This window comes from Anomaloglossus baeobatrachus, chromosome 3 (genome assembly GCF_048569485.1).
Source record: "Anomaloglossus baeobatrachus isolate aAnoBae1 chromosome 3, aAnoBae1.hap1, whole genome shotgun sequence".
In the NCBI taxonomy this organism is placed as follows: Eukaryota; Metazoa; Chordata; class Amphibia; order Anura; family Aromobatidae; genus Anomaloglossus; species Anomaloglossus baeobatrachus.
In genome coordinates this window covers 584,648,365-584,666,384 of record NC_134355.1, presented here as the reverse complement: position 1 = coordinate 584,666,384, position 18,020 = coordinate 584,648,365, and the positions used below count along the sequence as shown (strand labels likewise).

The 18,020-nt window shown below is 41.8% G+C and overlaps 1 protein-coding gene across 2 annotated transcripts in view; it reads right to left on the bottom strand.

Moving 5' to 3' along the window:
* Positions 1 to 18,020, bottom strand: part of EPHB1 (EPH receptor B1) — a 598,641-nt gene that overhangs the window by 324,301 nt on the left and 256,320 nt on the right. For both annotated transcript variants that reach the window (XR_012751721.1, XM_075341011.1), the window contains exon 3: positions 15,832 to 16,513. Coding sequence is in view for 1 of the 2 variants with exons in the window: in XM_075341011.1 (XP_075197126.1) it covers positions 15,832 to 16,513 (682 nt within the window). In the remaining variant the exon portion in view is untranslated. The remainder of the gene's footprint in view (positions 1 to 15,831; positions 16,514 to 18,020) is intronic.

Sequence of the window (18,020 nt, the reverse complement as noted above, 5' to 3'; positions counted from 1 at the left end):
CCACTTCTTAAAGGGGATATCCAGGACTTTGTAAAAAAAAAAAAAATATGCCTTAGCACTAACAGTCAAGTAGTTGCTAACTACTTGCCTGTTGTGCTCGTCACCAATCTCTGCCGTCACAAAGTGGTCACAGGCGGCTCCTGCCAGCGTTTCACGTCAACAGAGCGGTGGTTGGTGTAAGTAAAGCCGTCTGTCAATCAGCATGATGTCAGCAGCCCCACCCTGTCAACAGAGCAGAGCGTAAAATAAGCTGCCTCTCTATTGATGTGACATTAATAGAAGCAGCTGGATTGCTGGCAGGAGCGGTCTGTGACTGCTCTGTGCCAGTGAAGAATGGCGCCGGGCACAACAGGCAGATATTAGTAACTACCTGCCTGTTAGTGCTTAAGCACATTGTGAAAAAAAAGAAAAGTCCTTGATATCCCTTTTAAATGCCATAGTAAACTAAGAGAAGCTTATACTCACCTCCTCCTTTGGTGCTGCTCCCGCGATTTTGGCACTGGGTATCCTGGCGCACGCATAACAGTGTTATGTGACGTGAGTGCTGCAGCCAATCGGTTGTCACAGATCAACTGCGGCCTTTACTATTTTGCATAAGCAGATGCCCGCTGTGATGGAATATTGATGGACAGCAGGTGGTCAGTGACCCCTGATTGTCTGCAGCGCTCATATCACATAATGTCATGAGAGCACCAGGAGACCAAACATCACTATAACCGCTCCAGTGCAGCAGGTTAGTGTAAGCTGATTTTTTTACTCAGGGGACTCTGGAATTTAAGAAGGGGCTGTCCAAGTAATGGATAACCCCGATTATAGTTGATGTGAATCTGTGCAGTGGTACAGTATCTTAAGATGGGGACAAACATGAAAGGTCACAGTCAACGCTTTCTACAAATGGGAGCGAAAGGAGGCAAATAGTCACTGCCAACATGTATTCCCATCTGATGGGAATACCCCTTTAATCATCTACTTCTGCATTGATGGTGGTAAAGGATTAGCCGTCCACTCTGAAAATCAGTGCCCAACTTAAAATCTGAAACCCTAAAGCTCACTGATATTTTCTGACCTATTCTAAGGATTTAATGAGAGTATCAGTCATAACCTGGGGTTTTACAGGCTACAATACAACAGGTGAATGTAGACTGAATCACTGTGCCATCTTCAGCTGTGTCGGTAATATGAAGTGACAACGGCCATGCACAATAAACCACAGAGCTGACTTTATTCTCTAATCCAGGAACCATTGCAGGTTCAGCTTGCTTGCCGAGAAATGAATCAATTTTTAATAACCTCCCTACTGACACCATCGTTATGAGAGCTCAGCATGCCATACACTCCACCGGGCCCCGGATCGGACATCACTGAGGCAGCGTGGCAGAACCTTGTGCAGTGTTTATTCTTATTAAATTGATCGTGTCAGGTTGTTTTCGGCATTGAGTGCCTGTACACCTGCTGAGATCTCTTCCTTTGCCAGTGTCTGAAATCCATCTTATGTCAGGGCAAGAAAGACATTTGTTCTGGTCTCTACTGACTTGTAGTTGTATTCCAGATTTGCTAACCGTCCATAAATTCATAGAGATCCCATAAAAATGGGGGACTTTTTTCAGTCTGTATGTCTGTAATTATCTTTATTTTACAGCTCACAGTAAATGCTTAAAAATAGTTTATATCAGTATATTACAGCAAAGGCATCATCAAAAAATGACCTACTGTTCAAATCAGGTGTTACATGTATTTTTTATTTATTTTTTTGTAATTTTTTATTTTTTTTATTTTTTAATCACAACTAGTGATGGCTGAACCCAGACTGTAAAATTCATTGATCTGCGCGGGATAACTAGTATCCGTGCACCGATCCCGGGCACGGAGTTGTCAGGGAACTCCGTGTAATGATGAAGATCCGGCCATCCAGATGATTGAAAAAAATAAAGCAAAAAGAAAAAAATAGGGAGAAGTCTTATTCTTACCGAGTCTCCTGCATGGCTGTAACACTACTTCTGTGGCTGCTCATTGCACTCATACATATTCACAGCTTCCTCCAGCCACCAACAGTCCCGGTGTCTGTGACTGGTTGCAGTCACACCACGGCCCACCCTGTGTGACAGCGTATCTGACTGTATGGGATCACACACGCTGTCTGCGTCTCTATAGTGGTGTAAAATAAACAAATAAATAAAAAATTAGCTTAGGGTTCCCCCATATTATGATACCCAACACAGATAAAGCATATGGCTACAGGCTGCATCCCCCAGCCATGTGCTTAACTTGGCTGTGTATCAATATAAGAGGGACCCCTTGCGGCTTTTTTTAAAATTATTTAAATAAATAATTTTAAAAAATGGTGTGCGGTTCCCCATCAATTTTGATTTCCAGCCATGCCAAACCAGACATCTGGGGGCTGGTACTCTCAGACTGCGAAGACCCATAACTATTGGGCCCCCCAGCCTAAAAATTGCAGCCACACAGAATTGTTACTTATGATTAAGGACTTGTTTGTTTTTATTAATAGTCCGAAACGCGTTAAGCTATCATGACCCTTACCTGTACCATCTAAGTGGATTTCGGTCTTCACAATGTTTTTAATGATGTCCAAATAAAGCCTTGAATGTTTTAACATAAGGAGGATTTGTGCCGGATCGCCCTCTTTTTCCTCTACACAGAATTGTCACATCGATTTGATGCGACAATCCTGGCACATTACCCTGCTGATCCTGATTGCCCTGATTTATCTATGAAACACTCCCATTACTAATCTGTAAGTGAAAAGAAATCAACACAAACACCAAAAAAAATCTTTTATATGAAATAAAAAAAAAACCCACCCTCTTTTACCTCTTTATTAACCACAAAAACACCCAGGTCAGACGTAATCCACACAAAGTCCCATGATGATTCAAGCTGTGCTACATCTGAAGAGAGGTTAGTAATGGGAGGCTTCTATGAGACCCTCCATTACTAATCTGTAAGTGAAAAGAAATAAACACAAACACCGAAAAAATCATTTATTTGAAAATATACCAAAATTATTCAAAGGTGCGGGAAACCTGTCACAAAATGGCCAGAAATAGTATTAGATAGTACATATATATGACAGCATATTTGAAAAGTTATCCCCAATCGACTGGTACGCTTTAATCTATAGACATAAATTATATACACTGTGTTCCAAATTATTATGCAAAAAGAGTTTTGGAGTGATAAGGTTAGAAATTTTTTGTCTGTCATTTAAACTCACTGATGGTGATGTGTGTCAGGGCTCTTTATATCACTGAAAGCAATTGTAGATACCTGTGCACATTAGTTTGGAACGTGTGTCCAAATAAAGGCAAGACTACTTAAGAAGGCTGTTCCACATTATTAAGCAGCCTACATTTTTTGCCAAAATGGGAAAGAAAAAGGATGTGTCGGCTGCTGAGAAGCAACAAATTGTGGAGTATTTAGGTCAAGGCATGACTACAATCAACATTCATCATGATCATCGCACAATCAAGAAGTATGTAGCCGATTCACAGCACACGCGTGTGCATGCTGATAAGGAAAAATTGAGGACTGTTTCCAACAGGCAATTGCGTCAGGTTAAAAGAGCAGCTGCAAAAATGCCTTGTCATAGCAGCAGACAGGTTTTTGAAGCTGCTGGTGTCTCCAACGTCCCCCGAACAACAAGATGCAGGGTCCTTCAGAGGTTTGCAGCTGTGCATAAGCCATCCTGGCGACCACCTCTATCTACAGCACACAAGCAGAAACGGCTCCAGTGGGCCAAACGATACATGAAGACTGACTTCCAAACTGTTTTGTTCACCGATGAGTGCCGAGCAACGCTCGATGGTCCAGATGGATGGAGTAGAGAATGGCTGGTTGATGGACACACCATGAAAACACGGCTGAGGACCCAACAAGGAGGAGGTGGAGTAATGTTTTGGGCTGAAATCATGGGGAGAGAGATTGTTGGCCCCTTTAGGATCCCTGAAGGGGTAAAGATGAACTCTATAATCTATCTGGAGTTTCTAAAACAGCACTTCCTGCCATGGTTCAGGAGGAAGAACCGTGCATTCCGCAGCAAGATCATTTTCATTCATGATAATGCACTGTCTCATGCTGCAAATAACACATCTGCATCTCTGGCTGCTATGGGCATAAAAGAGGACAATCTTATGGTGTGGCCACCATGTTCCCCTGACCTCAACCCCATTGAGAACCTCTGGAGCATCATCAAAAGGAGTGTCTATGATGGCGGGAGGCAGTTCACATCTAAACAACAGCTCTGGGAGGGTATTCCGTTCACATGCAAAACAATTGAAGCACAAACCATCCAAAAACTGACAAATTCAATGGACGAGAGAGTTCAGAAGCTTCTTTCAAACAAGGGGTCCTATGTGCAAATGTAACATCACCTAGAATTAAGTTTTGACTTGAAAACTGTTTGATTTCATTTTGTAATAAGCTGATAATGCTTAGAATTTCACAATTGACCATTTTGTTTTTCAAAATAAAATTAAAAAGGTTGAAAGCTCTGCTGTGCATAATAAATTGGAACATGCATTTTGAGTGTTTATTATTATTTTTAAAAATATACTGTTTTCATAGGCAGATTGATCTAAAACATTTCAATTATACTCGAATAGTAGATGACTGGAAAATAACAATGACTGCAATTCATAAAGTTAATTTAGGAAAATATGAAAAAATATTTTTTGCATAATAATTTGGAACACAGTGTATAATCTTTAATATTATTAGCGTTTTCCAATTTGCTTCTAAAAAGTATTGTCTGTCTGTGATTCACAGATAAGGTGTCCGGAAAATAGACAAATTCAGTCTGGCAGCCCTGCTGTAACAGTGCACAGCATTATTATATGATGTCGGCACACAAACGCACTCATGCTTGGTCCTTTATAATCCGTACAATTATTTTTATAGATTGAAAAAGTTTCTTCACTGTAGATTTCCTAAACCAAGCCCTTTATCCCTGAGTAGGCTATAAGAAAGATAATCCTGGATTTAGCCAAATATATTCACTGCTTAACATATTTTCCCACTGCCAATTACTGGTGTGCATTAATAGCACTCAGATTGGTTTGTTCAGACCTGGCACAGATATTAAAACGTGAAAAATGCTCGTAATTGTGCAATCAAAAGTATTCAACCCTCTCCTGATGTAGATCAGCTAAAAGTAATGGTAAATTCTTTTGTAAGCCCTGCAAACATGTATACGCAATCTGAATATTTCTGTATTTCCTCTAATATCTGCCATTTGAAGTGTTTTCCTGATTTGCTCACGTTTCCTCGTCCTGTATTTATTCACATCCATATTCCGGTATTTCCGTATGCATCATTACTAGATACAAGTATGCACATTCAGGAAGGACTGAAGGTAAATTATGCTGAAAATAGTACGTACGGACATAGGTGTATACATAGCGGTGCTGGCTGACAGAACGGAAGGCGCACACAGAGAGGTGAAGTTGGCTGCTCGCTGTCACATCATCATCAGGTTTTGTAACACAGCGGTAGGACACTATAGGAGATTGCCAATTAGAGAAGAATGGCCAGTGTGCCTACGGCTACAAGCGACGGTGCCCTGTGGGTGCATGCAATGTACACAGTGGGTGCCAATGTCACACTGAATACTTCCAAACATTGTGGATCGCCACAGAGGGACACTACTGAAAGCCGCTAGTCTAATCACGAATCGTCCAGCAGCTAACAGCCCCATTTACAAGTCTATGTTTAGTTTTGAACAAAAAGCAACTGAACTCCAGCGAAGAACCGCAGGCAGGAAAATATGTAAAAATTCAATCTATTATACTTGTTCTATGTCCGCCACTCTGTATAAGGAGGCTGGGCAAAGTAAACATGAGTTCTTTGGAGATTTGGAGGATTTTATCAGGGCACACTTAACCAGCATCTTCTGTACATGAGGTGATGTACCAGTTCCCAGCAAGCACACAGATACATAATACTTGTTCCAGGCAGTAGTAGAAGTAGCAGTAGAAGTAGAAGTAGTAGAAGGCTTTAATAATCTTCATGTTCACAGATTATCTTCTCTCCTTACACAGAGTCTTCCACCTTAGGCCATGTGCCCACGGGAGCTTGCTTCTGCGGATTTTGCTGAGGAAAACCTGCAGATTTATCTGGATTTTCCAGATAAATCCGCAGGTTTCAGCATGTGCAGACACTCCCCATGTTATCCTATGGGACATGGGGAGTGTCTGTGTCCACGCTGCGGAATGTGCGACTGAGGAATATGCTGCGTATATCCCGCAGCCGCACATAACTACATGTCAATTATTCCTGCGGCATTACCTGCGGAAATCCCCTGCCTTGGTCCCATACTTACCTGCCTTGATAGCAGACACCCGGTCATTTTCCCTTGGTGCACAGGAGCAGGAAGGAGGAGGTGGGCGGGGCCTGCACGAGCTCCGGTCATGTGACAGCCGGAGCTAGTTCAGGCCTGCCCACCTTCTCCTGCACAGTGTAAACACGGCCAGAGACGGGAGTGAAGTGCTGCGTGATGGAGGTATGAACAACCCGATCACTCCAGCACTTGTTCTGCATTGAGGATGCAGTGCCGAAGCCTGTACCTGGTACTGTATCCTCAATGCAGAGTGCCCGCACCATATCCGCACGACATTCCACAAATAAACCGAAGCATGGAAACAGACAAAGTTGTGCTGTGGTTTTCTGGGAGATCCTGCGGAATGTCCTGCGGATATAACCGCAGGACACTTTCCCCCGTAGGCACATAGCCTTAGGCTATATGCGCACGCTGAGTTTTTTTGTCGCGTTTTTGTCGCGTTTTTTGGTGCAGTTTTGTTGTCAGAACTTTCTGACATTCGACTTCCCAGCAAAGTCTATGAGAAGTCTGATTTGCTATGTGCACCTTGCAGTTTGTCAGCATTTTTGTTGTCAAAAGTTTGTGATAAAAAAAAGATGAAGCATGTCCATTCTTCTAGCATTTTTGTCGATATTTTTCATAAAAAAAAACGCATCAATAACGCATGCTGTTGCGTATTTGATGCATTTTTGATGCGTTTTTGGTGCATTTTTGGTGCATTTTTATCACAAAATTGCATCAAAAACGCAACAAAAAAGCACCAAAAACACACCAAAAAACACAATAAAAATTCACCTACATTACAAGCGGAAATTTCCAGGCTCTCTCTGGCAAGGTGCAGTTTTAGTTGCCATTTTGGTTGAAGTGTGTGTTGCAGAAAAAACTGCACCGTGCGCATGTAGCCTTACAATGTAGATGTGCACAGAGCAGAATATTGTACCTTATCATGCAGTGAGGTGGGGGGAAGGGGGGAGTCCTGTGTTCACTCCTCTCCTCTATACATATGCTGCACAACAGTTTGCTTTTTAACTATCCAGAAAGCCATGGAACCCATAGGGTGGAGGGGCGACATGACTAGAGGGAAGGGAAGGAGTGATGGGGTTAATGGAAACAGGAATGGTTTGTTTATAAGGCAGAATAAAAGGGATTGGTGGGTAGGAGGAGTTCCCTGGAGGAAGAGGTGGGACAGTTGAGGGGTGTAAGTAAAGGACTTTGACTTACCCCCTCTCTCTTGACTTCCGGATATGGAACGATCCCCGCCCACCCTCCCTTGTGTTTAATACCGAGGGGAATTTTGTCTGGGTTGTTTCTTTGTCACAGCAGCGGGGGGTAGGTCTGGTCCAGAGGCGGTTGAAGGCAATGGTAACTGGACAGAGAGACACCATCTTGGTATGGTGGCTCCAGGTTCCGGGATGTTGCAGGCACGGGGTTCTGCAAAGTTGGAGGGTTAATCCGTAGGTGATTAATACCTCATCTCTGGGTCGGTGTGTTGCGGCCAGGGATACTGGGGTGAGAAGTGGTTCCTGGACTGGGCCTACTCAGGGTTGTATATTTACTGTATTGGTTACTGTGTTACCTATTGTTATTTGTTGGGGTCGCCCGTTGGACGGCGCCCCCTTGTGTTAGTATGTAAATAATAGGTAATAAAGGCTGCTGTGGCCAATTTTAAACCAAGTCACATGCAGTTCGTGTATTATTTACAGATGGTATTGGTGGGTAACACACATACAGCACGACTGGAGAATCCTTCCTCAATGGTCATGAGCTGTTCTCCTCTCCTGGCAGTCTCTGTCCTGAACTGGCAGATTTCTGTAGTTTGACTTTCCTCAGGATACACACACTACACTTCTTTGCAGGGAGACAAACAGAAACGTCTTTCCTTTTGCAGAAGCAGATCCACTCTCTCTGCTTCCCAGCATTTCCTTGGTCACTGCTGGACACTTCATGTCTCTTGCTGCAGGCTTAAAGTGCACCAATCACTAGGATTCTCCTATATAAGCTAAAGTTAATGCTATTCTGGCACTATCAGGCTGATTCCACACATACCTTTAGATGTAGCTAGGATGTATAGGTTTTAAAATCCAAGCAAGTAAAGGTTGTATAGAATCAGCATGATCGCACTAGTATTACACTTGTTTAGTTTTTAATGGCAGTACAATAATTTGAATTTTTTTGTCTATGGAGATTGGATCCGTTAACACATTGCTATTTATCTTCCACTTGAAATGGATCTTTTTAAGAAAAAAACGGATCCATTACAAATGCAAGAAAAACTGATGACTAAATAGCAATCCGTTAATGGATTCGTTCTCCATAGACTCCCATGTTAAAAAAAAACAAACCAGCAGATATCAGTTATGTTACAATGGATAAAAAAAATTGTGCTTGCACAAATTTTTTCCCAATGGATCTTTCTAGGATCCGTTCTAACGAATGATTACTGGACATGTGAACTCAGCCTTAGGCTATGTGAGAACTAGAAAGTGCCTTGTTCTTTAGGAAAATCCGGACCCTCTTAAAGAATCCCACACCCGCGGCAAAAAAACGCATCAAAACCGCAGCGAAATCCGCATACAGTTTTACCGTGGTTTGCCGCGGATTTACCGCGGATTTTCCGCAGGTTGGTCCCTGCGGATTTTTACCAGTATCTATGTCAAAAACCGCAGGTACCTGCGGAAAAGAAGTAACATGCTCAATAATTCCGCAGCAGAAAATCCACGGGTAAATCCACGGGTATAAAAAAAACGCAGTGTGCGCACAGCATTTTTTTAAACCCATAGGATTTGCTGGGGAATGACTGCAGCAATGTTAGACACATTTTCTGCAGCAATTCCCCTGTAAATCAGCGGCAAAATCCATGGTAAATCCGCAGTGTGTGCACAGGGCCTTACACAGCCAGCACCTGCCCCGTAAATAGGAGATTCACATACCCACAACCAATATATGATGCCCCTGGAAATCCCACATTGAAAAGGGGTTAAATACATTGTGGACTTGAAATGTATCTCAGTGTTTCAGTAATCACCTTGATCCTGTGTGCAAATGTGACAGCAAGGGTTTACATTCCCTACAGGTCGCTATAGGGGAAGCCACAAATTACAGAGTTCCCTCTGAAATCAAAGGATTGTCTGTGTAAGGCCACGATGATTTCACATTCAGTGTTTGGTGAGGTTATTTATTTCAGTATTTGTAGCCAAAACTAGGAGTGGAACAATCAGAGGAAAAGTATAATAGAAACACGTCACCACTTTTGTATTTTTTACCCACTTCTGGGTTTGGCTACAAATACTGAAGTAAAAAACCTCACAAAATACTCAGTGAGTGCACGTGGCCTTATTGGCTCAACCCAGACTGCTACTTTAAAGGGAACCTGTCAGCAGAAATTTCGCCTTAAACCTAACAGATTCCCCCTCTGCAGCTCCTGGGCTGCATTCTAGAAAGGTCCCTGTTATTATAGTGCCCCCTTTCTGACCCAAAAAAAGAGTTTATATCGAGGTACCTTTTTGGCTTCTGATTCTCTAAATGTGTCACGGGGGCGGGCTGCCTGATGGCCGTTATTCTGCCCCCTGTTCCTGTATGCCGCCCCCATCGCCGATTTCTATACTTCTGGACGCCGCCCACTGCTCCAGCCATCCCCGCGCATGCCCAGTGCTCATCTCTCGTGGATGAGCACTGTGCCCAGTGTCACCGGTGGTGACGTGCGCGCAGGGTTTAGATTATGGGCGGTGCTGTGATGTTAATTACCAAGCAACCGCCCATAATCGCGGGACCGCGCATTCCCCCTCGGCCTGCTTCTTTCTGCGCAAGCGCGCTGCAGCTGAACTCACGTCACCTCCTTCCCATCTTGCCCTGAGGCAGGAAATAGATGGGAGGAGCGCGGAGCAGTGACTACACCGATCAGGAGTTCAGCTGCAGCGTGCTTGCGCAGAAAGAAGCAGGCCGAGGGGGAATGCGCGGTCCCGCGATTATGGGCGGTTGCTTGGTAATTAACATCACAGCACCGCCCATAATCTAAAACCTGCGCGCACGTCACCACCGGTGACACTGGGCACAGTGCTCATCCACGAGAGATGAGCACTGGGCATGCGCGGGGATGGCTGGAGCAGTGGGCGGCGTCCAGAAGTATAGAAATCGGCGATGGGGGCGGCATACAGGAACAGGGGGCAGAATAACGGCCATCAGGCAGCCCGCCCCCGTGACACATTTAGAGAATCAGAAGCCAAAAAGGTACCTCGATATAAACTCTTTTTTTGGGTCAGAAAGGGGGCACTATAATAACAGGGACCTTTCTAGAATGCAGCCCAGGAGCTGCAGAGGGGGAATCTGTTAGGTTTAAGGCGAAATTTCTGCTGACAGGTTCCCTTTAAAGCCATGACTACATGTTGAGTATATGGGGAGTTTTTTACCTCAGTATTTTTAGCCAAAATCACTTTTCTACTAATTGTTCCACTCCTGGTTTTGTCTTACAAAAACTGAGGTGAAAAACTCACCAAATACTCAACGCGGGCAGGTGGCCTTAGGCTGTGTCTGCACTTTGCGTCGAGGTAGTTGCAGTTCAAAAAGCATCCTCTGGCAGAAAGGACAATGCTTTTGGCTTTAAATATGCATGTAAAACGCAAAGAAAGTAGAGTATGCGCACCTTGCGGTTTTCATGAGTTTTTAGTGCTTTTCCGGTGCTTTTAGAAATGCTGCAGTTTTGTATTAAATTGAATGGATGGGAAACGCAGCCAAAATGGCAAAAACAATTGACATGTTGCTTCTTTAAACGCTGAGTTTTAGCCCAAATTTATGCAAATTAGACGCAGTGTTTTGAACAGCAAAGTGCGCACAAGAAAGCTCAACGTCCCATTGACTTTGCTTGAAAAGCATAACGCAAGCATTTTGGCATGAAAACGCTGCAGTTGAAAAAGCAGTGGAAAAGCAGGTAAAAAAGCAAAGTGCGGACACAGCCTTATTAGCTGAAACCAGAGTGTTATTTTAAGGCCTCATGCACACATTGAGTATTTGGTGAGTTTTTTTACCTCAGTTTTTGTAAGACAAAACCAGGAATGGAACCATCAGAGGAAAATTATAATAGAAACACCTCACCACTTCTGCATTTTTTACCCACTCCAAATACTGAGGTATAAAACTCCCCAAATACTCATCGCGTGCATGTGGCCCTATTAGCTGAAACCAGAGTGTTATTTTAAGGCCTTGTGCTGGCAAGTTTTTTACCTCACTATTTGTACAAAATGAGGAGTGGAAAAGTCTAATACAAACACATCACAACTTCTGTATTTTTTACACACTCCTGGTTTCGGTTTCCAAATACTGTGGTAAAAAACTCACCAACTCACTCATTGTGTGCACGCGACCTAGTACATGGACATGTTAGATGCTCCGGAGAGAGAATCTATATGTAGCCACTTTATCTGGTTAAGGCCGGAGTCACACATGCAAGAGCCTCGCGAGTCTCACATCGGCATTACCCAGCACGGCCGCACACTCTCCTGACCGGAGCGGGTCGGCTGCATGTATTTCTATGTAGCTGAGACGCTCCTGTCTGGAGAGTGGCGGGCCGTGCCAGGTGATAACGATGCCCAACTCACACGAGTCTCTCGTAAGTGTGACTCTGGCCTAACACATGAGGTCCTGAATGGTGATTCCCATCTATTAAGTCAGAATTTTCTTATACACTACCTAAAAATGGCTTTTCTGCATAAAGCAACTCTTTATGAACAAATAATATTAAGCAGATAAATTCCACTTCCAATAGACTAGAAGAGTCAGGAGACTGACAACCACTATCGATAATCGTCAGCAGACCCTGACAAATTGATATAGCAAGTGTCACAAAAGAGAAGTATAAATCTTATATTGGAGGAATTTCCACTCATTTTAACACGTCAGCCACATTAAGCAATGTGTAAATGGCCACGAAGTCACCCATCATGTACTCGATGACTCAGTCCATGCCATCATGTTTCACATAATTGCACTACTTAGTAAACATGGGCCAGCCTGTCTTTCATCAGCAACTTGGAAGCTGTTGTATTGACCTTGTCTAAATGCTTTCTCACCATTTTATGCTACTCTTTAATCCTCTGAATGAGTAATTGGCTGTTTTTTCCCAAAAGGCCAGGGTGCATTTAACACGAAAATAAAGAACCACTTTGCATTATGCTGAACTCACACTGCAGCGGACAGGATTATAGATGGAAAAGCACTTTTTTCCTCTTGTCCCGAGAGGTTAAGAATGAGGTGAGACCTTGGCTTGATTAAGGTTTGAGTGCAGAACCCTTCTAAATAATAAGTATTTGTATATAATCGCCACCGAGCACATAAATAAATACTGAAAGCCAAACCGGCCAGTTCTGAGATAGCGGCACGTCATTTTACTGTATGCCAACGTAGCCGATCCCTGCCATTATCTGCTATTAGACCGTCAGTCCATATCATATTTATTCCTATGTATCTAAAGCTCCTATCTACAGTATCCAAGTATCTGTATCAATACGGTGGTATCTATCTACAGTATCTATCTTCTATGTATCTGTCCACAGTAGCAATTATTTAATATGTATAGTATGTATAAATTGTTTACTAGATATTTTTAATATATCTACAATATAAAACTTCTATCAATTATCTACAGTAAATGTCATTCCATAAATAATAAAATCTATCAATCTATTTTTTGTCTGTCATCTACAGTAATTGTCTATTTACTAACTGTTTAATATGGATTTATATCTAATACTGTTTCTATTTTTATCTAATATGTACAGTCTCTAACATATATTAAATATTGATAGCATCAAATATGTATCTATCCACAGTATTTCTCTATAGTCTCTATGTAAAGTATCCATCTATTATGTTTCTGGCTATCATTATCTATCTACCATTATCTATCCACCCTATCTACCTATGATTATCTATCTATCTTCCATTGTTTATCTATCTATCTATCAATATCTATCTATCATTGTCTATCTACCATTGTCTATCTATCGTTGTCTATCATCTATCTATCTACCAATCTATCATTATCTATATATCAATCTATTATTATCATCTATCTTCCATTGTCTATCTATCTACCATTATCTATCTATCTATCATTGACTATCTATCATTGTCTATCATCTATCTACCATTATCTAGCTACAAATCTATCTATCATTATCCATCTATCCCTCTATCTATCTATCCCTCTATCTATCTATCATTATCCATCTATCTATCATTATCCATCTATCTATCATTATCCATCTATCTATCTATCTATCCCTCTATCTATCTATCTATCCATCTATCTATCTATCTATCCCTCTATCTATCTATCATTATCCATCTATCTATCATTATCCATCTATCTATCATTATCCATCTATCTATCTATCTATCCCTCTATCTATCTATCTATCCATCTATCTAACTATCCATCTATCATCGATCTATCATTATCCATCTATCTATCTATCCATCTATCATCCATCTATCATTATTCATCTATCTATCTATCTTCTATCTTTCTATCTATCTATATCCCTCTATCTATCCCTCTATCATTATCTATCTATCTTTGGGGTCTGTGACTGCAGGAAGGGCATAGTGCACGGGGCAGTCAGGAAGATGGGCCATCCTGCAGTACCGCCAGCTCTTGCGCACACAACTACCGTCACAGCGGGCACTGCAGTAGGGCGCAGTGGTGATGAGCATACTGGGGCTGTCACAGTGCGTGGCAATGCGGTGATAAACAGAGGAGGGCACCAATCAAAAGTTTTCTGTGGGTCGGGGATTGTTCTAGTTACTCCCCTGTATCTATCAGTCAAACCGTTTTATTTATAAGTCTAGAAACAGATAAGACACAATTCGGCAGCTGTATTAATCCTGTCTCATATTTAGAAGTCATAACATTAGACAAAGAGCCAAAATGACAATATCGGCTCCGAGTTTTGTGACAGATCTGGCACATTTTGGTGCATATTAGGTGCTTATCACTTATGTCACCTCTTAATTTGATGATTTTAGACCAATATTTTATGCCATTAATGATATTTTTCAACTTTTCAAGTACTTTCTTGACACTTTGAAAATAAAGTGCCAAAAATGGCAAAATTCTGGCAGATTTGGAAGAATAAATGTCCAGTGCTGCCTCTATTAGGGAACATCTAGTATTATTTGTATTATAAGTGAATGTTGGTCAATGGTCTCGTATAGGTTCAGATGTATCTTAAATGCTTTACCTGAAAAAATGAAAATTTCCTAGACGAAACAAGACTTCAGCGTAATGTAGACAACCAACATGTCACCTTATAGTGCTTACAAACATATAAAACCGTATTAGAGGGGTCAGCATAATTGGTGGCAGAAGGTGGGGGTGAACTGGAGACCTTTAATGCTTGTTCTTTGAATAAATGACATAGAATCCAAAGCAGCCCTCATGGCAACTGTCACACAGATGAAGTTATGCGTCCACATAGCATCGCTCTGCGTGATTCCTTACAGCCCTCCACCAGATGGTTGTGGCTTACAGTGTATATCATCTGCACTTTATGTCTAATTCTAACATTTATGGATGAGAGAAGTCCTGAATCTCCTTACGTCATATGTTTTGCATCTACTGATTGTGACATTAGTCTGTAGAGTTCTTGTTATGGACATGATTATATAAAGAAAGATACCCAAAATACAGGAAAAGATGGCCCTTGCACCCATTTTGCATTCAGAGACACTTAGGGCATTTTTTTCCTGTCAATTGAGTTTGGAATTTACTGAATGAAGTAACATGTATCTGCTTTCTCTCGTATTTTAGAAAAGTATAGTATCAGGAAATGTTGGGACATATGACTCTCTGGTATATCCTATGTCTTAATATTACTTTTGTCTGCTGCATAAGAATTGCTTGGAAAGATTCCAAAAGTCTATCCCAACGATTGTTATAAATGCTTTCAACGTCCGTAAAATAAACAGTCTATTTCCAGCTCTGATCATAGCACATTGATTATTGATCATGGTGTGGTTAATGTATGCATACATATATCAGACTCATAATTGGAATATGGACAATTAGGACGATGTGTGCATGCCTAAATCATTCTTAGATGCAGGTTTCACTTTTTGGACCCAGACTTCTCTAGAGAATGGATGTCTCTATCCTTCATTTCAAATGAGTGGATAGGTAGACTGTTTCCATGTCTCGATTGACTTCCATGGAAGCTCTAAAAAGAGCCAAGCTCACTGGCTCAGCTTTATGAACATCCATAGACGTCACCAGAACGAGATGTGCGTGCGTGGCCTCCTTGCCACAAAGAGGGACAGTAGATAGGTGTGTGGGGATGTGTATTTGTTGTACCTCAGACATAATGTATGTACAGAATGTCTAAATATCAGACATAAGAACACACCTTAAATCTGGACCCAAAAATTTCAGGATATAACATCAACTCTATGTATTGTAGACATGATATCATTAGACGTTCTTGACTGGAGTCTGGACAAGTTCTTACCTTTACAGACAGTGTGGTTCTCAGGCTCATATCCAGCTTTGCAAGTGCATCTTCCAATAGGAACCATCCATTCCCCATCTCCATTGCAGTACAGTTTAATATGAACATCCACTTCTTCTGCATTAGGGATACAGGTCCCTCTTGATATCACCAATGATGTGCTTTCTGCCCCAGTCATGGTTTCAGGGAAGACTGCAAAATTTTGAACCACACTAGGGCACTTTTTGAAGAAGACACGGACGGAGAGGAGCGACATGCATGCTCCATAGTCCTGGAAGGCTAAATAAAAGCCACTGCGAGTCAATGGGCCAAAACTGCGAACCTCTGTGTTCACCTTCATCAGCCTACCACCAAAGTCTACTTGTGAGAAACTCTCGTCGGCAGCTATGGTGTCCACTTTAAGATAAGGGGCATCGTTCCAAAAAGCAGAGTCTTTATTTGCAACATGAGAGTCTGTCTCGTAATAATAAAGGTTAAATGTCTCTTTACATGAGCCTGGCACATTAGGGAGACTACTACAGTCCCGCACAGTAAAACGCATTTCCACATAGACGCGTTGGGCGTTCCTCCTTGGAATAAAGGTGGTGCGGAGCCAGTTGTTTTGGTTAGGCCCAAAAACATTACACACTTGGTATGTGCGGATAGTGTTGAGGTTTTCATCGTAGCCACTTACTTCTTCCCACTGCAAGAAAAGTAGATAAAAATTATATGGACACTTATGTAGTAAAGGTTTTTCAACATGTAATACAGTGTCATATTGCAACACAAACAGTGATCTTATGCTTATCTTTGTATTAGTAGAACCTGAGTAGATTGATATTTATTTTTGGTGAAAAAAGAATCAGAATAATGTATGTTTTATTCATTAAAACCCCATTATTGCTATGCTTAGGAGTTCAATGGGCGGTGTTATTCAGTGATTGACAACTTTCCCTGTATGACTATGTACAGTTAACTGTCAACCACCAGTAGGGCTGCATAATAGACTGCGAAGCATAGAAAGGAAAAGGCTACTCTCCACCTGCTCTAGCCATACTTCCCAAAATGGGACTGCTAGGTGACAGGTTCCCTTTAGACCCCATTCACAAGTTCTGCAGCAGTCAAACCCAAGCATTCCATACAGTGAGATGTAGACAGAGAGTGAGCCATACTGCACCCTCTTTACAGAGATAGGTAGAATAAGGTTTACGGCACACTTAGAATTATGGGTACTCAAATAGGGACCGAACATGGCATTAGATACAAGAAAACTTGGCACATGAAAAATGGATACAAGAACTTTATTTTACAGGCAATCCAAAAAATGTAACGTTTCGACCCCTGTATTTAGGTTTTCATCAGACACAATAGGTTCTTGTGTAGGAATGTGCCTTTAAGATGGTGACACTGTCAAAATCTATAGATAAATCAGATTGCTGTTTTGCATAGATATAATTACGCAGTATAGCAGAGCATCTTACATGCAGGGAGGAGGGAGCCTTCCTCCCCACATGTAAGATGCTCTGCTATACTGTGCTTTATATCTATGCAGAACAGCAATCTGATTTATCTATAGATCTCACGGTGATTTTAACAGTGTCACCATCTTAAAGGCACAACACAAGAACTTATTGTGACTGATAAAGACCTAGATATAGGGGTCGAAACGTTACATTTTTTTGGATTGCCTGTATAATAAGTCCTTATATTCATTTTTGGTGTGCCAAGTTTTCTTGCATCTCATTACAGGGATGTCATGTAGTTTTCAGCTTTGCTGTCGTCAGATTACAATGGAAGAAAAGATGGTATTGGAGTACGCTGTCGACCTTATGATGAAACAGTATTCCGGGGTAGAAGTGGTAATTGTAACTATTGTGAGCAAGGAGTTAACTTGACCACTGAGGAAGGATTCTCCGGTCGTGATGGTTAGTACCCCCAACTTAACCTAATAAATAACACACCGACTGCATGCGACTTTGGTTAAACAAATTGGCCACAGCAGCCTTTATTACCTATTATTAACATTCTAACACCAGGGGGCGCCGTCCAACAGGTGACCCCAAACAAATAATAACAGGTAACACATAAATAATAAACGGTATATGTAACCCCATGTAGGCCCGGTCCAGAAACCACTTCCTACACCAAATCCCTGGCCGCAACACTCCGACCCAGAGATGAGGTATTAATCACCCCACGGATTAATACCC